This window comes from Trifolium pratense, linkage group LG3 (assembly GCF_020283565.1).
Source record: "Trifolium pratense cultivar HEN17-A07 linkage group LG3, ARS_RC_1.1, whole genome shotgun sequence".
Classification (NCBI taxonomy): Eukaryota; Viridiplantae; Streptophyta; class Magnoliopsida; order Fabales; family Fabaceae; genus Trifolium; species Trifolium pratense.
In genome coordinates, this window is record NC_060061.1 from 35144035 (window position 1) to 35168718 (window position 24684).

At 35.1% G+C, this 24684-nt stretch overlaps 3 protein-coding genes and 2 non-coding genes across 5 annotated transcripts; 3 read left to right on the top strand and 2 right to left on the bottom strand.

The window, feature by feature from the left end:
• The first annotated feature begins 686 nt into the window (after positions 1-686).
• On the top strand, positions 687-11385 carry LOC123915008. The gene is made up of 2 exons (XM_045966167.1): positions 687-1101; positions 11221-11385. Exons 1-2 carry the CDS (start codon positions 730-732, stop codon positions 11383-11385), a joined length of 537 nt encoding a protein of 178 aa, XP_045822123.1. The 5' UTR covers positions 687-729.
• A 2291-nt stretch (positions 11386-13676) lies between these two features.
• LOC123913380 lies at positions 13677-16339 on the bottom strand. Its single transcript, XM_045964098.1, has 4 exons — positions 16177-16339; positions 15050-15133; positions 14335-14969; positions 13677-14053 (listed from the first exon to the last, which is right to left on the bottom strand). Exons 1-4 carry the CDS (start codon positions 16247-16249, stop codon positions 13841-13843), a joined length of 1005 nt encoding a protein of 334 aa, XP_045820054.1. The 5' UTR covers positions 16250-16339; the 3' UTR covers positions 13677-13840.
• LOC123919281 lies at positions 16173-16368 on the top strand. The gene has a single exon (XR_006813188.1). It is a non-coding gene; the product is annotated as a U2 spliceosomal RNA (small nuclear RNA).
• On the bottom strand, positions 16325-23640 carry LOC123915009 (beta-galactosidase 10-like). The gene is made up of 21 exons (XM_045966168.1): positions 23403-23640; positions 22741-22836; positions 22544-22656; positions 22356-22422; positions 22093-22224; positions 21909-21996; positions 21659-21777; positions 21482-21610; positions 21282-21392; positions 20957-21171; positions 20758-20848; positions 20005-20040; positions 18723-18887; positions 18346-18542; positions 18113-18222; positions 17877-17986; positions 17632-17739; positions 17432-17542; positions 17107-17321; positions 16865-16998; positions 16325-16408 (listed from the first exon to the last, which is right to left on the bottom strand). The coding sequence occupies exons 1-20, from the start codon at positions 23568-23570 to the stop codon at positions 16899-16901; spliced, it is 2481 nt and encodes an 826-aa protein (XP_045822124.1). The 5' UTR covers positions 23571-23640; the 3' UTR covers positions 16325-16408; positions 16865-16898.
• Positions 20001-20197, top strand: LOC123919099. Its single transcript, XR_006813029.1, has one exon. It is a non-coding gene; the product is annotated as a U2 spliceosomal RNA (small nuclear RNA).
• Positions 23641-24684: the final 1044 nt, after the last annotated feature.

Sequence of the window (24684 nt, forward strand, 5' to 3'; positions counted from 1 at the left end):
TTACTCAACCCGGCCCATACTAAGAATACCCGGCCCATACTAAGAATATATATAACTTGTAAAAATAAAAAGGAATATATATATAACATAAGATTAGATTACAAGGTTAGCAAGACTGAATTAGTTTTAGAATCTCTCACTCTCATCTTCGCTCTCGCTTTCTCCTTCGAAACCAAACATATAGTTGAAATCCCTCATTTCTCTCAATCAAACACCCACCGTGCATAATTAAAATCTCTCCTCCGCATTAAATTTCCTCTCCTCCGTCCCCTCCCCTTTCCTCCTCCGTCTCCTCCGTCCCCTCTGTCGAACTAAACACACCCACCCATAATGTCTAAGCGGCTGCGGCTTTCAATCTTGTCACGGAAAGACAGAGACATAATTAGTTCCCTCCCTGACTCCATTCTTTACCACATTCTCTCATTTCTTCCGACTAAAGACGCTGCTGCCACAAGCGTCCTCGCTAAAAGGTGGAAACCACTATGGTTCTCACAGCTCAACCTCCACTTGGACGACAAATACTTCCCAGACTCTTTCGCCTTCCGTCAATTTCTCTACTCCATCATCACCATTCGAGATAACACTCTGCCGATCCATTCATTCCACCTTACTTGTTGTCACCACGGTTTCTACTACAAAAAAGATTTCTACAATGCTGTTTACGCAGCAATTACACGATGAGTTCAAAACCTCAGCATTGATCTCTGTTATCATGACCGCGACGGCATAATGAGGTTGCCTACTTTGGTTCTAACTACCAAAACCTTGTCAGTCCTCAAATTGAAGAGAGTTAAACTAACACTCAAGAAGAAGGATCATGATGTTGTGGTTGATCTTCCCTATCTCAAAGTTCTTCACTTAGAATCTGTCTGTTTCACATATTATCAAGATATCATCAAACTTCTTTCTGGCTGTCCCATTCTAGAGGACTTCCAAGCAAAGGATTTAATCGTAGTAAAGTCTTCGCCATTAAATCCTTTGCTTCCTAGTGCTAGTGGTAGAGATGCTCTAAGCCTATCCAATTTGGTCAGAGCTAACATTTCTTCTGCTGGTATTGAGCTTCATTGGCTTCGTAACGCCCACCATCTCCGCATACAAGCTGTATGTATCTATCTATCTATCTATCTATCTATCTATCTATCTATCTATCTATCTATCTATCTATCTATCTATCTATCTATCTATCTATCTATCTATCTATCTATCTATCTATCTATCTATCTATCTATCTATCTATCTATCTATCTATCTATCTATCTATCTATCTATCTATCTATCTATCTATCTATCTATCTATCTATCTATCTATCTATCTATCTATCTATCTATCTATCTATCTATCTATCTATCTATCTATCTATCTATCTATCTATCTATCTATCTATCTATCTATCTATCTATCTATCTATCTATCTATCTGTATGGCCAAATTGTGTGACATGTTCAATTTATGTTTTTGTTGTTGAACATATACGTTGCTTGGAGTTAGCTTGCTCAACAAGCTAATGGTATATGGTAGCTACAGTAAGGATAATGTAGGCTAGAAGTGACACTTGCTTAGCTGGCAAGTTTGTTACAAGTTTGTTAGAGTTAGTTCAAGTTTGTTAGAGTTAGTTCTTTGTATATATAAGCAAACTTCATGTATCATTACATTTTATCAATTCAATAATCAAGAAGCTTTTTCCTCTTTTCTCTCTAATTTGCTTCCATCATGAGTTTGTTACTCATCTTCTTCAAGAACTTCATGATGGTATCAGAGCTCTTCTGAGCTCTGCTGCGCATCCCTCTCGTTTTTCCTTGTTTCCGTTATGGCTCGCGGTGGTCACAGCAACACCGCCGGTGGCAGTTCAGTCTTGACCTACACCGAACCTTCTAACAATCCCAGCGATATCTACTATGTGCATCCTTCCGATGGTCCTAGCACTTGGAGGTAAGAACAAATTCGAGTTCGTTGATGGTTCCATTCCAATTACTACTGATTTTGATCCAAACTTTAAAGCTTGGAATCGTTGTAATATGTTAATTCATTCATGGATTCTCAATTCCGTGGATGAATCCATTGCTTCGAGTCTTGTTTTCCTTGAAAACGCCATTGACGTCTGGAATGAACTCAAAGAACGCTTCAATCAAGGAGATTATGTTCGCATTTCTGAATTACAGTGTGAAATCTTTGCTCTTAAGCAAGATTCGCGTTCAGCTTCTGAATTTTTCACTTCACTCAAAGTTCTATGGGAAGAACTTGAGGCTTACATGCCTACACCTGTGTGTTCATGTCCTATGAGATGCATTTGCAATTCTGGTATTCGCAATGCAAAGGAGCAACATGAAATCACACATTCCATTCATTTTTTGACTGGCTTGAATGAGCATTTCGATCTTGTGCGTGCTCAGATTTTGGTGATGAATCTGTTACCCTCTCTTAACAAGATTTTTTCTCTGGTATTGCAATTTGAGAGACAGTATAATTCCACACATCTAGATGAATCTAAGGTACTCCTCAATGCTAGTGATGCACGTAGAGGCCAAGGCAGAGGTCGTGGCGCTGGTGGTTATTCTCCAAACAATGGAGGCAATAGGTCAAACACCTTTGGTGCAAAGACTAAAAAGTGTTCTTTCTGTGGAAAATCTAATCATGTTGTTGAGAATTGCTATAGGAAACATGGTTTTCCTCCTCATTATGGACGCAATTCAGCTGCAAACAATGCTTCTTCCCAAGCCTCAGAAGAAAGAGAGGATAATGATGATACAAAGAGTATTCGAGACAGTAACACTGATTCTTCTTTTGGCTTTACAAGGGAAGAGTATAATCAGTTGGTTAACTTGCTTCATGCTTCCAAATCAAACAATTCCAATGCCTCTTCTAGCAAGGTGAACATAGCTAGTGGTCATGTCACCTCAGGTATAACCAATCTTGCTTATTCACTCACTAGTTCCACATGTGCACAATGGATTGTTGATTCTGGTGCAACAGATCATATCTGTTCTTCTCTGAAAAGGTTTAGTTCATATAAATCCATACCTCCTGTTCATATCAAGTTACCTAATGGTAATGCATCTGTAGCAAAATATGCTGGCACTATTTGTTTTTCACCAGAATTCCTTGTGCAGCAAGTTTTGTATGTTCCAGATTTTAATTTGAACCTGATTTCTGTGCCTAAACTTTGCCTTGATAATCAGTACATAGTTAGTTTTGATAATGAAAAATGTTTGATATAGGTAAGGAAGAATTTGAAGATGATTGGTTTGGCTAACCTTGTGGAGGGATTGTATCACTTGACCATACCTGATCAAAACAGACCTTTCACAGCTTCAACTTCCATTAATGCCTCATCTCAGCTTCCTTCACCTCATCACATACCTTCTGCAGCTCTTTGGCATTTCAGGCTTGGCCATCTTTCACACAATAGATTGATGGAATTACATAAAACTTTCCCTTTTGTAATCCCTGATAATAATTCAGCTTGTGACATATGCCATTATGCTAGGCATAGAAAGTCAAAATTTACTCTTAGTAACACTAAAGCAAATAAATGCTATGAATTGTTTCATTTTGATATTTGGGGTCCCATTTCTACTACTTCTGTCAATGGTCACAAATATTTTCGTACAGCCCTTGATGATTATAGTAGATTCACATGCAAAAACTTGATGACAATTTTAGCAAGTGTACTAAATTCGTCGTTAAGTAATAAAATTTATAAGATTCGTATCCACAGGGATTGTTCTTATTTTCAACTAGACAATTAAATTAAATTAGGATTAATAAATAAATTGCAAAGGGGGGTTTTCAGATTGATTTGTAGTAACAATGACAATAATTAAAATTGCAAAAAAGTAGAAACGTAAACTTTTATGAGAGAAAGACGATTAGGAATTATTTTGAATCCTCTCTTTGTCCCTAACTGGTACTCTAGGTTCTAGCCCTCAACAATGAAATTCTTATAATTACGACAATATAACAAAATAGACCGAGTCCAATTCCTTGGCTCATCAATCTTGTTTATCTAATAAAGTACCCTAATTCCTTAGGCGAAACTAATATTATCAAAAGCTTTAACGAACGTTATATTCTTAATCATACCAACTAATTCTTTATTCCTAAAGCAATTACGATTGGCAAACAATTAATCTAGTTCCAGTATAAACCCTAGGGTCAATAGTGATTTATAACTTAAAATCATTTCGAAAGTGATCAATTAACGAAAAGCAATAAACACAAGATTAACTGAATAATTATAAGTTTTCATTGAATAAACTAGAACACGTAGTTACATGGCTCAGATAGTTTCAAAGAGAATCATCTATAATTCCTAATCTGATAAGATTAGTTACTCATAATAATAATTGACATAACAAAAGAGTTAAGAAAATTATACATGAATAACCGATGAATTGTTTCGACGGCGAAACCCTGCGTTTTTCTTCTCTTTGCTGCTCGTCCTTTTTTTTCCTCTCAGAAAGTGATTATCCCGCTTTTGATTTTTTTGTCATATATGTATATAGGCTTTAGCAATAAAGCAGATCAAGCCTCTCCTTTTGACACATCACGTCCTTATTCATGCATATCAAAACAATTTGTTTTTTAATGACGTGTCAGCACCTTATAGGCAGATTGCATGGCTGGTCATATGCATGTGCAGCAGCAAATCGCGCCCCCATGTGATCCTTGTAGCAGCGCGAGAAAAACAGGGGCGATAATCAGCTCAAATTCTTGCAATTTTTCTAAGTTATTTTTCTCCTTTGGTGTTTATCTTCAACTCTTTGAGGTGTCAATTTCTTCAAATATTCTTCTCTTTGACCATGTAAAACTCCTTAAAACTAACTAAAAAGCATTAAAATTACAATTAAAAATAACAATTGATCGAATGTCATCACAACCCCAAACTTGAACTGTTACTTGTCCTCAAGTGACATGTCTGTCAAAACAAAACTATTAGTGAATTAACAAATTAATTTGAATGATAAAAATCTCATAAACCTTTTTCTCTTCATCCGGCAATAGAACCACCGGTCCTAACTTCAGTGATCATGCTCAATCAACACTCTAGCTTCTAAGACTTCAATCAGATTCAGTCCAATGATCGTTCCACACAATGTTAAAAGTTCAACCTTATCTCTCACTCACCAATTCACTCAATTTGACAGGGTATTCACTCCATCAACATGCAAATGCTATTTTACCATAAGCTTGAAAAAATTCTAAACGTCAATCAAAGTAAATACATCACACACATTTTTGAGGTCTTGAGGGTTATAACTTGGCTTGGGTAAATGGTGGGATAATTTTGGGAAAAGTAGGTTAAATTGGAGTTAGATATCCACTACTATTCCTTGTTGAAAAATTACCATTATCGGGACTCAATTCATTGTTAATTAGGTACTTAGAGAACTTATCTTTCAATTTTTTTGAAGATGCCACTATTTTTCATGATTAATGGCTCTTTATTTTTTGAAGAAAACTCAATTATTTTTGTGAGTCTCTTGTTATTATTATCTTTTTTTTTTTTTTTTTAGTTCTCTAGTACTCCTACCCCAAACTTAAGATGTTGCTAATTTCAAAAGCAACCCCAAACTTAAAATGATGTCATGACAAGAAAATTTAAAGCTTCTACCTAACTCCAAGGAGGGCAAACAGATAAAAATTTCAAGTCTAAAAGGCTTATAATTTGGTATGTCACCGAAAGAAAAAGGGATTTTTTTTTTTTTTGGCTCAAACTGGTTTAGCAACGGATAAATAATAAACAGGGTAGCTTGAAAAGGCTCGGAGTACCAAACAAATGTGCCTCTATGTGTGTAAATGCAAAACCAATCAACAGTAGAGAATAGTCGCAAGTTCTAGAAAATATACAAAGCATGGATACACTCATAAGATGTGAAAGAAAAGGGTATACCATGGAATTTATTTGGCTCAATATGCTCACCAGCTGAGGTATCTGAAAGTTGAACTTGTACACCGTGCAAAACTCCATCTTTCCAATTCGTCTCTTTGTCTCTTGAACCATTGCACTTCATGAGCAATCACACTGCAATTATTCTTTTATGTGCAAGTCTAAGAGATTTTCATCATGCAAATTCAGGTATTAACACATTGACAATTCTGAAAAGACATAAAATCATTCAACTTGATAATAAACAAAGTAAACATAAGGGTGATCATAGGGGGTTGTCAGCAAACAACAACCATGACTGACTCTTTTTTTTTTTTTTGAAAAATTAAAGACTGAAAAAAAATAAAAACATATCTGATGGGTTGCCTCCCATTAAGCGCTTCTTTACAGTCATTAGCTTGACTTGTCACCAATCATTAGGGTGGCATATATGACAAAAAGAACACATCATCCTTCTTCTTCCTCTTGTTTGGTAGGAATTCCATGAACTTGACATAAAGAGTCAAGTGCTCCCATCCTCTAACAGCCAAACCTTGGTAATATGTCCTCTTCCACTTTAGAGAAGAATGATGTTCCTTTTTCAAGTGACATTTCTTTTTAATCTTCATTGGTTGAGACTCACATGTCGCATAAAGATCAACATTCTTCACTCTTGAATTCTCTTTGATGCCATTATTTTTGTTTTTCGAATTTTCTTCTTCTACCACAATGGCATGAGGTTTCATCACCATCTCAACCAACTTCTTCTCACACTCATTTGCTTTCTCCATGAGGTTACCACATTGCACTTCAAATCTATCACAGGGAACTTGATTGGACCTCCAGATTTCATCCAAAATACTTTTGAGTTGTGAATTGTAATTAATCATGACCACTTGTGGCTCTTCATCTTTACTACAAGGTTTCTTATTATATTCGCAATCATGATTTTGATCACAATAAACACACCTCTCTTTTAGCTTCTTTATATCTATCTCCCTGTATTTTTCCTCAAGTCTTGATCTCAATAATTGATAACGAAGAATGCCTATTTCTTCACTATCAATCAATACATTCTCATACCATATTCCTGTCATTACTACAAAACTCAAGAAAACTTTTCAGTAGCAAAGCACAATGAAATAAACATGAAGGGTAAAAGTTTTTTTTTATATACAAAATAAAATAAAAATACAGAAAATAATAAATAAAAATCCTATATACAATAAATTGTTTAGTCAAAATTAATCAACAATCCCCGGCAACGGCGCCAAAAACTTGATGACAATTTTAGCAAGTGTACTAAATTCGTCGTTAAGTAATAAAATTTATAAGATTCGTATCCACAGGGATTGTTCTTATTTTCAACTAGACAATTAAATTAAATTAGGATTAATAAATAAATTGCAAAGGGGGGTTTTCAGATTGATTTGTAGTAACAATGACAATAATTAAAATTGCAAAAAAGTAGAAACGTAAACTTTTATGAGAGAAAGACGATTAGGAATTATTTTGAATCCTCTCTTTGTCCCTAACTGGTACTCTAGGTTCTAGCCCTCAACAATGAAATTCTTATAATTACGACAATATAACAAAATAGACCGAGTCCAATTCCTTGGCTCATCAATCTTGTTTATCTAATAAAGTACCCTAATTCCTTAGGCGAAACTAATATTATCAAAAGCTTTAACGAACGTTATATTCTTAATCATACCAACTAATTCTTTATTCCTAAAGCAATTACGATTGGCAAACAATTAATCTAGTTCCAGTATAAACCCTAGGGTCAATAGTGATTTATAACTTAAAATCATTTCGAAAGTGATCAATTAACGAAAAGCAATAAACACAAGATTAACTGAATAATTATAAGTTTTCATTGAATAAACTAGAACACGTAGTTACATGGCTCAGATAGTTTCAAAGAGAATCATCTATAATTCCTAATCTGATAAGATTAGTTACTCATAATAATAATTGACATAACAAAAGAGTTAAGAAAATTATACATGAATAACCGATGAATTGTTTCGACGGCGAAACCCTGCGTTTTTCTTCTCTTTGCTGCTCGTCCTTTTTTTTCCTCTCAGAAAGTGATTATCCCGCTTTTGATTTTTTTGTCATATATGTATATAGGCTTTAGCAATAAAGCAGATCAAGCCTCTCCTTTTGACACATCACGTCCTTATTCATGCATATCAAAACAATTTGTTTTTTAATGACGTGTCAGCACCTTATAGGCAGATTGCATGGCTGGTCATATGCATGTGCAGCAGCAAATCGCGCCCCCATGTGATCCTTGTAGCAGCGCGAGAAAAACAGGGGCGATAATCAGCTCAAATTCTTGCAATTTTTCTAAGTTATTTTTCTCCTTTGGTGTTTATCTTCAACTCTTTGAGGTGTCAATTTCTTCAAATATTCTTCTCTTTGACCATGTAAAACTCCTTAAAACTAACTAAAAAGCATTAAAATTACAATTAAAAATAACAATTGATCGAATGTCATCAGGTAATATTGTGCAAAACTAAATCTGAAATACCTAAACTTGTTCAATCTTTTATAAACATGATTGAAAATCAATTTGAATGTCATGTTAAAGCCATAAGAACAGATAATGGACCAGAATTCTTAATGCCTGATTTCTTTGCTTCCAAAGGCATTATACATCAGACTACTTGTGTAGAAACACCACAACAGAATGGACGTGTTGAACGTAAGCATCAACACATCTTGAATGTTGGTAGAGCCCTTCTTTTCCAATCCAAACTGCCTAAACAATTTTGGTCATATGCAGTTTTGCAAGCCACATATGTAATCAACAGAATTCCCAGCCCTTTGCTAAATAACAAATCTCCACATTTCCTTCGTTTTAATAAACATCCTGATATGAATGAATTGAAAGTTTTTGGCTCATTATGTTATGCTTCCACCATCCAAAATCATAGAACAAAACTTGATCCTAGAGCTAGAAAATCTGTTTACTTGGGGCACAACCAAGGTGTGAAAGGTGCTCTTTTGCTTGACCTTAACACTAAAGCCATTTTTCTCTCTAGAAATGTCACTCACTATGAACATATTTTGCCATACCAAAACCCTAATCCTACATTTCATTGGGAATATCACTCAGATTCTGCACAATCTGATGATACTCCAACAACACCATTTGTTGATGTCATTGAACCTTCACTCATTCCATCTGCCACTCCATCCATTCCTCCCATCACTGACCAACCTTCACCATCACTTTCTAACCCTGACACTGTCACCAATGATCATACTACAGATCATGGTGACACTGACCCTATACCTAACAATGATCATCTGAGAAGATCCACTAGACCAACACACAGACCAACACACTTGTCCGATTTTGTTTGCAATCTCTCTACAGGTTCAGTGCTGCCATCATCTCTAGGTATTCCTTATCCCATCTCTCATTTTCATTCTTGTACTAACTTGTCTGCTACTCATAGCAAGTTTGCATTGTCCCTAACCACTGATGATGAGCCAGTCAGTTATCACCAAGCTAGTATGCAAGAATGTTGGGTTGAAGCTATGAATGCTGAACTTCAGGCTTTACAACAGAACAAAACATGGATATTTGTTGATGCACCTCCCAACATTAAGCCCATAGGGAGCAAATGGGTTTACAAAATCAAGCACAAAGCTGATGGGACAATAGAGAGGTACAAGGCACGTTTGGTAGCAAAAGGGTATAATCAGGTGGAAGGGATTGATTTCTTTGAGACATTCAGTCCTGTTGCTAAGATTACTACAATGAGAACCCTTATTGCATTAGCTGCTATAAATTCTTGGCATTTGCATCAATTAGATGTCAACAATGCTTTCTTGCATGGAGATTTGCAAGAAGATGTATATATGTCCATTCCACAGGGTGTTCATCATTCTAAGCCCAATCAAGTTTGCAAATTGCTCAAGTCACTTTATGGATTGAAGCAGGCTAGCAGGAAATGGTATGAAAAACTGACAGGAGTGCTACTTGATCAAGGATATGTGCAATCCATTTCTGATCATTCCCTTTTCACTCTTCATCATGGAGACAAATTTACTGCTCTACTAGTGTATGTTGATGACATTATACTAGCAGGTAACTCACTTGAAGAGTTTAGCAGGGTCAAACATTTGTTGGATATGCAGTTCAAAATCAAGGATCTTGGACAGTTGAAATATTTTCTAGGGATTGAGGTAGCTCATTCTAAGGTTGGAATTACTATCTGTCAGAGAAAATATTGCCTAGATTTACTTCATGACACAGGGTTACTTGGAGCAAAGCCAGCTAAAACACCACTTGACAATTCAGTCAAGCTTCATCAAGATGCAGCAAAACCTTATGAAGATATAGCTGGATATAGAAGATTGGTTGGCAAGTTATTGTACCTCACAACCACTAGACCTGACATAGCATTTGTAACACAGCAACTTAGTCAATTCCTTTCATCTCCTACTCAAACACATGTTGATACAACTTGTAGAGTGGTGAGATATCTCAAAGGATCACCAGGAAGAGGTCTTCTTTTTCGCAGAGATGCTACATTACAGTTGCTTGGTTTCACTGATGCAGACTGGGCAGGGTGTTTAGACACTAGAAGGACTACTTCAAGATATTGCTTCTTTCTTAGATCTTCATTAATTTCTTGGCGAGCTAAGAAGCAACACACTGTTTCTAGAAGTTCTTCTGAAGCAGAATATAGAGCTTTATCCTTTGCCTCATGTGAGTTACAATGGCTGGTGTATCTACTTGCTGATCTCAATGTCAAGTGCATCAAACCTCCTGTTCTCTATTGTGATAATCAGAGTGCCTTGCACATTGCAGCCAATCCCGTCTTTCATGAACGAACGAAACATCTAGAGATTGATTGTCACTTCGTTCGTGACAAACTTCAACAAGGCATCTTCAAATTGCTCCCAATTCATACTTCATATCAACTGGCTGATTTCTTCACCAAACCACTGCCTCCAAATTCTTTTCTGTCCTTTATTTCCAAGCTAAACATGCTAGACATCTATCATGCTTAGCTTGAGGGCGGGTGTTGAACATATACGTTGCTTGGAGTTAGCTTGCTCAACAAGCTAATGGTATATGGTAGCTACAGTAAGGATAATGTAGGCTAGAAGTGACACTTGCTTAGCTGGCAAGTTTGTTACAAGTTTGTTAGAGTTAGTTCAAGTTTGTTAGAGTTAGTTCTTTGTATATATAAGCAAACTTCATGTATCATTACATTTTATCAATTCAATAATCAAGAAGCTTTTTCCTCTTTTCTCTCTAATTTGCTTCCATCATGAGTTTGTTACTCATCTTCTTCAAGAACTTCATGATTTGTAATTCATGCAGTCGAGGAACTATTGTTTAGATGGCATGTTTCACAACTTAACCTATATGGAGCTGACATTCAATTTATGTTTTAGTAATTCATGCAGTACATTGAAGAATGCAATAAAAGTTACTTTATATAAGTTCCTCGAAGATCAACTTAGTCAATTATGGTTTATGATTTAGTTCTGAGTATTTAAGGATACCGGATAAAAACTCCTTGTTAGGGGTACTCTTGTTATTCAATTTCTTAGAAATGAACGTATCTTGAGTTTAGGTATATGCAAAAAGCCACCAAGTATAACTAATTGAGGAATTTGTGATTGGATTTTCTTTAGTTGTGCCGTCTCTGACAAAAAATGAAGACATGAAAGATAGAGGAGTATATCACTAAATTGGTCTTTGAAATTGTAATCATGGCTCAATTTTAATCTTAAAATTTTTCAAATAAGCAAAATCGAAATTGAAAGATGTCCATCATTTTGTTAACTTCCTTTAGATAATTCACCGTGTATATGTGGTATTACATGGATATCACATTATTGTCATACAGTGACTTTGTTTCTTTCCCAAAAATAGTTTAGGTTAACAAAAAATCACACTACTCTTTCACTTTCATGTTAGATGTTAGGGGCCATTCTTCTTTCCTTCCCTTTTCCAAAAGCTAGACTGAGAATGTTAGTCAGATTCGAGCAACGTTTGGTTGGTGTTGAATAAGGAGGAGTGATATTGTAAGCACATTGATGTTTAAGTCACTAAGAGAACAAAAAATGAAAGGATTTAGAATAAATCGATTATGTAGTTGTTGTTGTTGTTGTGAGGGGAGTTACTTATACTGTGCGGTGAAGGGCCGTTGTGGAGTAAAGGAGGACTCTTACAAACGACGCCCTCCAATGGTCTGACTTTGATGTGTGCTTGAAGCTCTGACATAATGGGGTTAGGCCCAATAACAAATATCACATTTCATCATCACATTATAGAGACTTCTATGCAAAGAAATGAAAGAATATTTTAGGTTTGCGAAAAATTCACTTTACTTTCACTTTCATGTTAGGGGTCATTTGCCTTCTTCTTCCATTTGTCTTCATGAGGTACAATAGAGAGGGGGAGATTAATTATGACAAGTAATGGCCCAATATACATTGATTAACAATACATTTTCAAGAAATTTCTGAACTATATAAAAATGAAACATTTTTATGTTGAGAAATTTCAGAACTATATAAAATTGAAACATTTTCATGTTGGGAAAAACAGTTACACCCACACTCTTCAAAGTAAATATTTGAACTACATCTTATAATATTCTAAAATAGTAAATATTTGAACTACATCTTATAATATTCTAAAATATAAAAATGTTTATAGATGCTACTGGTATGTTAAAACAAAGAAATTGAGGTCTCTATATATTTAGTATTGAACTTCCCCACCTTTGACTTCTTAGAAGTGACCCCCGAACCAGATTAAACTGGTGGTGGAAGCTAAAAAAATAAAAACAATGTGGGACTTCTCCAATATCTTTTTTCCTTCAATAACAATGTGAAACTTACAATACAATCAACACTAACATTTCCGCCTTTTCAAGATTTGCCAAATTATCTCAAAACAAAATGAGTTCAAAAATTGCTGCCATCCAAAGTGAGGTGAATTTGAAAACCACCTCTTTGAACACTATTGTGATAATCATTGAATTGAACACGACTTTTCTACTCTAGAACTCCACAATAAAATGGTATTGTGGATCGAATTTTTGAACATATTGATAGTAAAAATCAACTTGCCGATATTTTCACTTAAGCCATTAGCATCTGAGCTCTTTTTCAACGTTCGAGAAGAATTAGGAAATATCAATATATTATATATCTGTGTAGAATAATTTTTTATGGGTCATGCTAAACAGTGCCCCCGGGGCACTTGTTAAGCATACCAAAAAAGGAAATAAAAAATAAAATAAATATTGAAAAGACAACTTTTTATACTTTTGATGTATTGAATGCACGCATTTCGAGACATAATTTCTATTTTTAAATGCTTAACCAGTGCCCCGGGGCACTGTTTAGCATTTTCCATTTTTTATAAGCGCTTTTTATTGTTGATTAACAAGTTTCGTTGAAAAAATTTCAAAAAAATCTAGTGCATTTAGTTTGGTACAATGGTACGTAAAAGGTTTATAAGTATCATTCCAACTCATCTTTGTGTATATGCTACTATTTGTTATTAAATTCCTTATGCTGTAGTTCTTATTGATTGATTTGTTATTGATTATGCAAGTTAACAAGTTGTCCATTTCCAAGAAGTATGCCAATTTGTTGATTTACATTCTCAGACATGTTTTCATTTGCATGATTTCTTATCATCATTATATGTATATATGTGTTTGCTTAAAGTTTGTGCATGTTATTTATGTCATTTTTCATATGAAACAAACTTGTGTAAAGTAAAGTTTTAAATTTGGGAAAATTTTCTTCCATATATGAAGCAAAAGCTATATAATATGCATATATTATGTAATGGAGAGAAACATTTAAATTCAAGGCTGATATATCATATACATTAATTAACAACACATTTTCAAGAAATTTCTCAACTATATAAAGTTGCTTGCGACCCAAGCTATGTACTAACTCTAGCCCTTAATCTAATCTGTCTTCTTCTCTGATAATTGTGGTTTGTTGAGAGCCATAGATCGCTTATCCTCTCCTGCCTTAGCATAAATCTCTCCTCTTTCTTGGAAATACCTCTCAAAAGCTCTTGGAAGGAACCTTGGTATCAAGAATCCACATAGATTGATTGAGAAATAAACCAGATTTGCCACTGCTAGACCCTTCCCAAACCAATACCATGCTGTGTCCTGCAATATGTAACAACACTTTTAATTCATTCATTCTCTCCCATACACACACATTCTTCATAGTTAGGACCAGTCTAGACCAATCTAGCACCAGAGGCTGTAGACCTTCTGTTAGGAATGTTAAACTTAAAAGACCCTAAATGTATTTGGCCTCATAATTATATATAATTTAGGAATATTTGACTACTAAAAACATATTTTAACTCTTAAACCAATATAGAACTAGTAATAAAAAGTACTAGTGAAGAAATTAATCGATTAGAGAAATGGAAATAAATTACCTGAATGCGAGCATTAGCAGGTAAAGTCTTGTTGAGCCAAACATCATTGATCCAATCAATATCAACAAAGATCCTTCTAATAGTATAAATCATAGGAACCAAAGCTCTAACAGGTGGTGAAAACAAAGACAAACTACTAATAATATTCTCAGTCAAAATCTGAAAAGAAAGCAAGAAAAGATGTGGTGTTGCAGAACGCACAGCATGTTCATCACCTCTTGCAAACCCTCCAAGAACATAAGCAAGTGGTAAAAACAAACCAATAGTTGTTCCAACAATAACATACATTCTAAACATTCTACTTCCTTTGAAAATCTCTTGTTGTGAATTTGATGTAGTAGTAGAAGAAGATGATGATGGAAATGCAAAATGTGCAAGTGCTAAGATATATGCAGAAGCAAGAGCAGGAAAAACTAGATCAAGAAGTGGAACAAGACCACTTGCTGAAAAAACTAAGATGAATGCTACAAGTTGAAGCTCTATTACACGTAATGAACCCATCATTCCACCTGATGAAGGTGCTGCATCTGTTCTTTGTTTTGGTTTTGTGTCTGCAGTTTCTGGTTCTGTTTGTTCTGCATGATGTGGTTGAGGATTTGTTGCTAGAGATACACCAGACATGTTCTTTGATTTCACTGATCAAAATGGAGAAAAATAAGAGAAGATATTAAGATAACACAAAAGAGATAAGAAAATGTTATGTTAGAATTCTTACAAGTGAAAATGAAATGAGGCAGAATTTGTTGGTTCAGAAAAGAAAGGCTTTGGTGTAGGAGTGTTTGTGATGATCCTAAATTTGCTGCATAAAACATGAAAACAATTGGCAATGTTTAGTAACGTGTAATGTAGCATGTGCGACACTTGTTTCATTTTCATGTACTCTTTGACCTATGTTCTGCACGTGTTACATTCAATTTCATTTTGGCTTATGTGTTACACCTGTTTAGGGCATGTCCTTATCCTCATGAGAAATATTTACTCTCATAACTTCTGTTATTGCCCACTCAACTTTACACCTATAACATTAACACCAGTACCTTAAATATTTTATTAAGGAAAAATTATTATTAATTAAAGTGGTGATCATTTTATAATCATCTTAATGTATAAAATATGTATATGTGTACAAAGTCCAACTCTTGCCGACAGCTTCTTAATATGTCTTTTAACATTTTTCACTAGTGCACAAAGTGGCAATAAAACACTGGTACACCATATATTTTCTTAAAATAAAAATTCAAACCAGTTTATTGTGAAATAACCCTTGTCACATTTGTAAATAAATTCAAAAGCGATCTTGAACTTAATTAATAAACTCCTTTTAAGGATGAATTGTTCGTGAAAACGTGAGTTTAATTTTGGGTGGAAATAATTTTTGACTAGATTTTATTTACATCAATTTGGATTTTTGACATGATGTTCATCTTGATATATAACTTGTCAAATAAATAAGTCTAATGCATTCATAACCAAGATGAACATCATGTACCATCAATCAGCATATATATAACTTGTGGCAAAATTTGTATCTGGCCACAAAGTTGTATGATTCCAGTTGTGATGTTAGACCAGAGTCCATGAAGGGAGTTTCTACTTTGTAGAGGGCTAAAAAAATCAGTCATATTTACGATTCATGAAGAAAAGATAGAATTGTAAAAAGAATTCACAACATTTGAAGAAAAGAAATCAAGATAAAGAAGAAAGAGGCATGAGTAGAAAGAACGAATACTCACTCTACCAAGTCTCAACCTATTGCACAATAGTCCCACATCGAAGAGACAAGTAAACAAATGAGCGGATGTGAGATATAAAAGCGAAGCAAGACCACAGTATAAGTCATACCTTTCTCGGCCTTTTGGCTAAGATCAAGTGTAGTATCTGTTCTTATCAGTTTAATATCTGATATGTGGCTCATTGGGTCACACGATATTAAATTACTTTTTTGAGGGGGAGGAGTCACCACAATAGCTTGCTATTGGACTTCTCGTGTGTCGTCAATGTGTTGCACTATTGCATTGGCTAGGCGCACCCCACCAATTCTAGTTCAAACTTTTAAGTCATCAGTAATTGATTGCTGTGATTGAAGAAAATACATTGATTGAAAATCGCTTATAGACACATAAATTAAGCCACAGTGCAAGCCAATGATACAACTATATATTTATTTATGCAAAATTTAAGAATAAAAATCGGCTTCTTTGATGCAGCCAGGCTTGTAAAACAACTGGTGCAATGCAATATTCCAATTAACTCTTCCGGAAATGATACTACTATTATCAGCTGCAGATAGCTTCCACTGCAAGTTTCGTTGATAATCCAGAACACAAGTTGGTTTTAAAATTCTCTTCAGTTAATTTTATGACACAGTCGTTTTTGTTTAGGCACGCTTGCAAAATCATCAAAACTCTAAACATCTACAAGTAACATTGTTCAAGGTCGACAGAACAACAAGGGAACATAACAGGGTTTTAAATAGCGATTTATTTAATATGGCGGAGAATGACAGTCAACTGTAGTCAATGTGGCTTACATGCACATTATGGTTTCGTCAACCTGAAAAACCGCTATGCTGTAGATACTACTTTACGTCTCACGAACGTTATCTTTGTTGGATCACCACCTTTCTCCTCAGATGGCTTGAACAACGATCGTGGAACATGATACCTGGTCCATTGGAAATACAATGTTTACATGAATGGAAAATAGAAACGAAAAGACAGTGCATTTCAGCTCATAAATTTCACTTAAAATCATTACTGCCTATAGTTTTACCATTTCTGTGAAGGTTCTCCACAACCAGTGTCACATTTATCTGGATTGAATTTGCCTCTGTAGTCACATTCTTCAACACAGTCTTCCTTCTTGAATTCACTTATCCTGGGCCAATATCTTCCGATTCCTTCTCCGTTTAACCAGGCACAACCTTTTCCCATATACAACATATCCAATCCAACTGGTTCATCTCCAGGTGGAGCATCCACAATAGCCTGAAAAGCCATGAAATTTAATATATACTTCAGCAACAGAAAAAAAAGTACTAAATGAAAAATGTTTCGATAATTTGCAGCAGTGGAGACAAAAACAAGAAACGAGTTACCTTGTACCATGTCAATGTCTGCCCTTTTGGTGGTTTTGAAGTAGATGTCCAGTTCATGCTATTCAACCCATCTCCCTCGTATATCCTTAGATGTTCTCCTTGTACTCCAATCTGAGAAACCAAGCGATCAAAGAATGAGAATATAGTAGGAGCTGCAAATTTATATCCATCTTAAGATGATAATGCAAGATGAAATGTACCTTGTAACTCCACGCATTAGAAGACAAGTCTATCGTCTTGTTGTTGAGACCCTTAATCTGTACACTTGTTACTCCTGCTCCTACGAAGTCATAAAATGGTCCAGCATTCTAAACACAATAAAAAATGTAATAAGAATTGAAATCAATTAAAGGATATAAGAGAAATAAACAAATTTGTGAGTTATTATTACAACTGTTGATGCTTCAGAAAAATACATCTTCCAATTCTAGACACTGTAACTCACCTGCAAGCCAACAGTCATGCTTAATAATGCAATTTCATTCTTCCCTGCCTTGAGAGAGACGGGGTTCTTAAAAGTGAATGCCGCATGTGAACCATTTCCATATGCAGTACCTAAAAGACATAAGATCTAGAGGCATAAGCTTAAGTTCATAATGATCAACAAACTTAATTTTATTACACAGTGATAATTGATTAACAAATAAAAAGAAAAGTGATTGCTATCTATTAGAGAATTACCTTGATATTTCTGATTCACAAAATCATGGAGAGCATGGCCCTTGGATTCTATTAGAAGAACTGGTTTGCTTCCTTTCTTTAGGAGCTCTTCATTTTCATCAACGGATGGATATGCTGCCATCAATAGAAAAGTGAACTTTAATTGACAGCATATCTACTATGAACAGACACTTTTCAATCCTTTTAATTGTTCAATTTGTGTTCTTAGCACCATTTTGTATACTGAGACAAACCTTGTTGTATGCCACAGGTAATCAGTAGTATCTTTGGTAGTATTGATGTGGTCGACAAAGCCATTTATGACAAAGTCAGGCTTCCCCCAGATCCCTGGGTTCTCCTTCCATACATCCCATTTAAAAGTTTTTTGACCTTTATCTGATTGCTGCAATTTCTCTGGAATCATTGCAATTTTGTTTGTCTGGGTAGAAACCTGTTGAATATTTCACGACTTTGTGCAAAAGACTAGGGAAAGAAGTACATAAACAGATAATGCTGTAAATCTAACATAAGCCCTTGATGTTTGTCTTTGTGAATCCTTATACATGATCCAGTTGCATTGTTTTGGAAAGATGTCGGATGGAATGCATGGATAAAAACAAAGACAACCTACCTTTGCGGTGTTGAACACTACATTATTGCAATCAGGAAGAATGCTAACTGACCATGCTGGCAAGTGATATGATGCATTCCGAAATTCCACTGTCTTATCATTTTTATCATCAACATTAGCAATAAAGGCAGCACACGCTCCAGATGAGTCAGTATACACGTCAGCCTGCAATACAGTAATTACCACATCAGCCCATGAAGAAATTCCAAATAAAAGTGACCACGCGTTATCCCATGTTTAGAGTTTGGGATGCATTCAAGCCGGTTTTGTAGGACTTAAGCACAATCAAATTTCTAAGATGTTATTAGAGTCCTGGCGTGAAAGGGTGTGTTTAGAGTCTCATATTGTATGTGATATGACTTGAAAGTGTTTAGAAGTGGGAGGTATATCTCTCACCTTATAAGCACTTTTTTAGGTCATATCACATTCGCCGTGGGACTCTAAACATCTTAGAAAGTCTTTGTAATAGAAGGGGAAGGATAGTAATATTTTATATCTTATTGTAAACCTGATGTCAAAGGATTCCTCCCGCAAGACAACAAAGTCTAGAAGATAGAGAAAGCAACAATTCAAAATCACATAGAATGTTCAAAAGAAAGAAAAAACAAGCAATTAAGATTTGCCTACTATACTTTAGATCAGATGTGAGGGAGGATTGACAACTAAAAATAGACAAGTGAATGTCACATTTGTAAATAAAAATTCAAACCAGTTTATTGTGAAATAACCCTTGTCACATTTGTAAATAAATTCAAAAGCGATCTTGAACTTAATTAATAAACTCCTTTTAGGATGAATTGTTCGTGAAAACGTGAGTTCAATTTTGGGTGGAAACAATTTTTGACTAGATTTTATTTACATCAATTTGGATTTTTGACATGATGTTCATCTTGATATATAACTTGTCAAATAAATAAGTCTAATGCATTCATAACCAAGATGAACACCATGTACCATCAATCAGCATATAACTTGTGGCAAAATTTGTATCTGGCCACAAAGTTCTATGATTCCAGTTGTGATGTTAGACCAGAGTCCATGAAGAGAGTGTCTACTTTGTAGAGGGCTAAAAAAATCAGTCATATTTACTTGTAAAAAGAATTCACAACATTTGAAGAAAAGAAATCAAGATAAAGAAGAAAGAGGCATGAGTAGAAAGAACGAATACTCACTCTACCAAGTCTCAACCTATTGCACAATAGTCCCACATCGAAGAGACAAGTAAACAAATGAGCGGATGTGAGATATAAAAGCAGAAGCTAGACCACAATATAAGTCATACCTTTCTCGGCCTTTTGGCTAAGATCAAGTGTAGTATCTGTTCTTATCAGTTTAATATCTGATATGTGGCTCATTAGGTCACACGATATTAAATTACTTTTTTGAGGGGGAGGAGTCACCACAATAGCTTGCTGTTGGACTTCTCATGTGTCGCCAATGTGTTGCACTATTGCATTGGCGTAGGCGCACCCCACCAATTCTAGTTCAAACTTTTAAGTCATCAGTAATTGATTGCTGCAATTGAAGAAAATACATTGATTGAAAATTGCTTATAGACTCAAATAATTGAACATATAAAACGTATTACACCTATCATAAATTAAGCCACAGTGCTATCCACAGTGCTATCGGCTTCTTTGATGCAGCCAGGCTTGTAAAACAACTGGTGCAAATTGCAATATTCCAATTAACTCTTCCGGAAATGATACTACTATTATCAGCTGCAGATAGCTTCCACTGCAAGTTTCGTTGATAATCCAGAACACAAGTTGGTTTTAAAATTCTCTTCAGTTAATTTTATGACACAGTCGTTTTTGTTTAGGCACGCTTGCAAAATCATCAAAACTCTAAACATCTACAAGTAACATTGTTCAAGGTCGACAGAACAACAAGGGAACATAACAGGGTTTTAAATAGCGATTTATTTAATATGGCGGAGAATGACAATCAAATGTAGTCAATGTGGCTTACATGCACATTATGGTTTCGTCAACCTGAAAAACCGCTATGCTGTAGATACTACTTTACGTCTCACGAACATTATCTTTGTTGGATCACCACCTTTCTCCACAAAGAAGACAAGAACATTTCCAGATGGCTTGAACCATGATCGTGGAACATGATACCTGGTTCATTGGAAATACAATGTTTACATGAATGGAAAATAGAAACGAAAAGACAGTGCATTTCAGCTCATAAATTTCACTTAAAATCATTACTGCCTATAGTTTTACCATTTCTGTGAAGGTTCTCCACAACCAGTGTCACATTTATTTGGATTGAATTTGCCTCTGTAGTCACATTCTTCAACACAGTCTTCCTTCTTCAATTCACTTATCCTGGGCCAATATCTTCCGATTCCTTCTCCGTTTAACCAGGCAAAACCTTTTCCCATATACAACATATCCAATCTAACTGGTTCATCTCCAGGTGGAGCATCCACAATAGCCTGAAAAGCCATGAAATTTAATATATACTTCAGCAATAGAAAAAAAAGTACTAAATGAAAAATGTTTCGATAATTTGCAGCAGTGGAGACAAAAACAAGAAACGAGTTACCTTGTACCATGTCAATGTCTGCCCTTTTGGTGGTTTTGGAGTAGATGTCCAGTTCATGCTATTCAACCCATCTCCCTCGCATATCCTTAGATGTTCTCCTTGTACTCCAATCTGAGAAACCAAGCGATCAAAGAATGAGAATATAGTAGGAGCTGCAAATTTATATCCATCTTAAGATGATAATGCAAGATGAAATGTACCTTGTAAGTACACGCATTAGAAGACAAGTCTATCGTCTTGTTGTTGAGACCCTTAATCTGTACACTTGTTACTCCTGCTCCTACGAAGTCATAAAGCAAATACCTCACATAAGGACCAAGGGAGACAGTCTATTTGAACTAGACATGAGACTCAAATGTTTAAGGGAAAGAAAATACCTCCACAGAAGGACCAAGGGAGACACTAACCGATTTTCCATAAAGCAATACATGCTCACATAACTTGATAGCTTTGTGAAGTTCCTTAAGATGTCCCCATTTTGGAAGTCTAGGCAATCCTGTGGTTATATGATATATTTACTATTAAAAAAACTTAAGCATGATTGTAAGGACTTTAAAAAAATACGGTATAGAGACATGCGCACCAACTATATTACAAAATATAAAAACTTCAGTTTAGATGACTTACCATACTCATCTATTGGGGCATCAAAGTCGTAACTTGTAGTAATGAATGGACCACCTGCTGTACGGCCAAAATTTGTTCCCCCGTGATACTAACACACAACGATGATACAAAGACGTGAACACAATAAAAATAGGACATATAATGTTATACTGGATGAAGATCCTGGATGAAGCCATCAGAAAAAGAAATGAAAACAAATTGGCATGTTTAATGTTATACTTGCCTGGGATAAGATTATGGGACCCCCTTGAGAAGCAAAAAGCTTCTCTTGCTTCATTAGGTTCACTATGTATGTTGTAAATTTCTCCATATGATACTAAGCACCAAGTAGGAGCCAACAAAGTTAGATTGTTTGTCACAGTTCATTTACTCAAACAAAAAAATAATAGCATTTGAAGTAATTTGAACCTTAGCATGAATTAACATTCAAAGTCCTACATTACATACCATAAAAGGCTGATTGTATGTCCTGAATACAGTGCTTGGAATATAATGCAACCATACTGGCACTCCACTGTGATATAAAACTATTGTTAATAATTATGAAAGAATAATCCTCTTTCTCACATCACATTTCCTATAATTGATCCTTCTAGAGCATATGAAAAAAATATCATTGCAAAAATAGTACACACCCAAAATTCCATTCTGCAGCAACAAATGGGCCGATTCGAAGAATCAAGTACATTCCAGCCTCCTGAACAATCTTTGCAAACTGGACAAGATCAAACCGTCCTCCAAAGTAATACTACAAAGATCACAATTTAATGTAAAATGACAAGATTTTTCATATAAACTCTCTGTATTTAAATCACTTGATGATCTTACTGACATTTCCGGGAGAAAGCTCATGACTATTCCAGAAAACATAGGTTTCAATCACATCCACACCACCTTCCTTGGCTGTTTGAACAAGACCAGGCCACATCTATATAATAGGTCAAGGATCCAAAATGTTCACTCATTATTATAATAGTTCAAAAGCTGCATTTTCTAGCTCCCTCCAAATTGGCATTAATGAAGCAAAAAATGGAAGAAGGGTACTAAAACAATCAGCATATAAACAAAAATAACTAATTCAAGAACCAATTTTTATATCCAAAAAATAAAAATTTAAAAAAGGAATATAGAAGATCATATTCTAAATGACCCACAATGGTGAGTTAAGTGAACAGTCTGGTTTTGATTGGAAAAAAAAGGAAAGAATTGAGGAAATCAATAGGAAAACTACAAACTTGACATGTTAGAAGCTGTAATAACAAATTAAAGTAGTAAGTAGTCTATGAAGCACAAACACTATTCAAATTAGACATGTCCCGATATCGGACACATGTTGGTATTTGACACCAACACTATACTGATACATCTGATCTGAGTACATTGAGTATGTTATATTTTTTCAAAATATTATGAGTGTTGACGTGTCAGTGTCCGGTGTCTGTGTGTCGGTGCTCAGTGTTAGTAGTTGTTGGTGTGTGAGTGAAGTAAACTGACCGCAGGAACACTTCGAGGGTAATGAATGGAAGCAGAGATAAGAAGCTTGCGTTGGCCATCAATGATGAGTGAGCGACCATCATAGGTGACGTTACCGGCATATACCAAAGTGAATGTGAGGGAAGTAGATACCAAATACAGTAACCAGAAAATGCAACACAGCTTCATTTTGAAGTGTGACTGTGTGAATGTGATGCCAAACACAGTAACCAGAAAATGTAACACAGCTTCATTTTGAAGAATGCCCTTAAAGACATTTTAGGTTTTACAATGGTCCCTTAAAGAAAAAAAGATCCGGATTGATCCCTTAAAGAAAAAAAGACCCGGATTGGTCCCTTAAAGACAATATGTTTGCCATATTGGTCCTTTTCGTTAAATTTTAACTCCAAATATAACAAAAAATTTCACCGATTAAAATTTTAAAAATTAATAAGGTTTTTGGTGGACCACTTACACTTAATGACATCCACAATTCAGTCAACCAAAACAGTAAAACTAACGTTTTTTATAAAAAAAATTACGGAAAGGATCAATTGAGAAACATATGTGTCTTTAAAGGACCAATCCTGACTTTTTTTTCTTTAAGGGACTATTGCGAAACCTAAAATATCTTTAAAGGACCAAAAGACTAATTAGAACTATATTATATATGCAACTGAGCATTGAAAACTGCATATAAAATTTGCAGAAAACACAAACAAATAATGTAAGGAATATTTTACGTATATCTCACATTCACGTGAACTGATCAACCGAACTTAATCAAATCAAATATAATGGATTTAGTTTGGTTGGATTCTAATTTTAGAAAAACACTATAAATCAAATTAATCCGTGTAGATTTTATCAGTTTGATTTATTTTTTTTTTTATTTAACAGAAAACAAAATCACCACACTTAGGTTTTTTTGTTTTGTTGTTGGTGTAAATCGGATATCCACTGCACGCAACTGTAGAGATTGACATCTCCAGTCTTATCGAACCCCTTTGAATTTTAACATTATTTCATGTCCAACCATCTATGTCAGGAATCAAACTCAATACCTTAGTTGAACACGTTTGGACCGCCGCACACCTAGGTTTAGGTAGCTAGTGTTAGCATTTTATTTGATTAATTACTATACAGGCGTGATAACTGGATTTTATCTACACATACGAGATAGAGATATTTTTGGCATCCCTATATTTGTTGGTGGTGGTTCACAAAGTACTCCTTTGGTGGTGGTGTGGTGGCATCACTATATTTGGAGTATCTTTTGTTGGCAGTGTAATTTTTACTCATT

Bases quoted from the DNA above. Each gene is read 5' to 3' on its own strand.
- LOC123913380 (XM_045964098.1), bottom strand. From the start codon at position 16,249: ATGAGCCACATATCAGATATTAAACTGATAAGAACAGATACTACACTT. The intron at 14,970-15,049 runs GTAAGAATTCTA...CATTTTGATCAG, and splicing joins GCCTCATTTCATTTTCACTT to TGAAATCAAAGAACATGTCT. The intron at 14,054-14,334 runs GTAATTTATTTC...TACATATTGCAG, and splicing joins CTGCTAATGCTCGCATTCAG to GACACAGCATGGTATTGGTT.
- LOC123915009 (XM_045966168.1), bottom strand. From the start codon at position 23,570: ATGAAGCTGTGTTGCATTTTCTGGTTACTGTATTTGGTATCTACTTCC. The intron at 21,393-21,481 runs GTACATTTCATC...TTGGTTTCTCAG, and splicing joins CTAATGCGTGTACTTACAAG to ATTGGAGTACAAGGAGAACA. The intron at 18,543-18,722 runs GTAGGTTGTCTT...AATATTCAACAG, and splicing joins TAGTGTTCAACACCGCAAAG to GTTTCTACCCAGACAAACAA.
- LOC123915008 (XM_045966167.1), top strand. From the start codon at position 730: ATGAGGTTGCCTACTTTGGTTCTAACTACCAAAACCTTGTCAGTCCTC. The intron at 1,102-11,220 runs GTATGTATCTAT...TAATTCATGCAG, and splicing joins ACCATCTCCGCATACAAGCT to TCGAGGAACTATTGTTTAGA.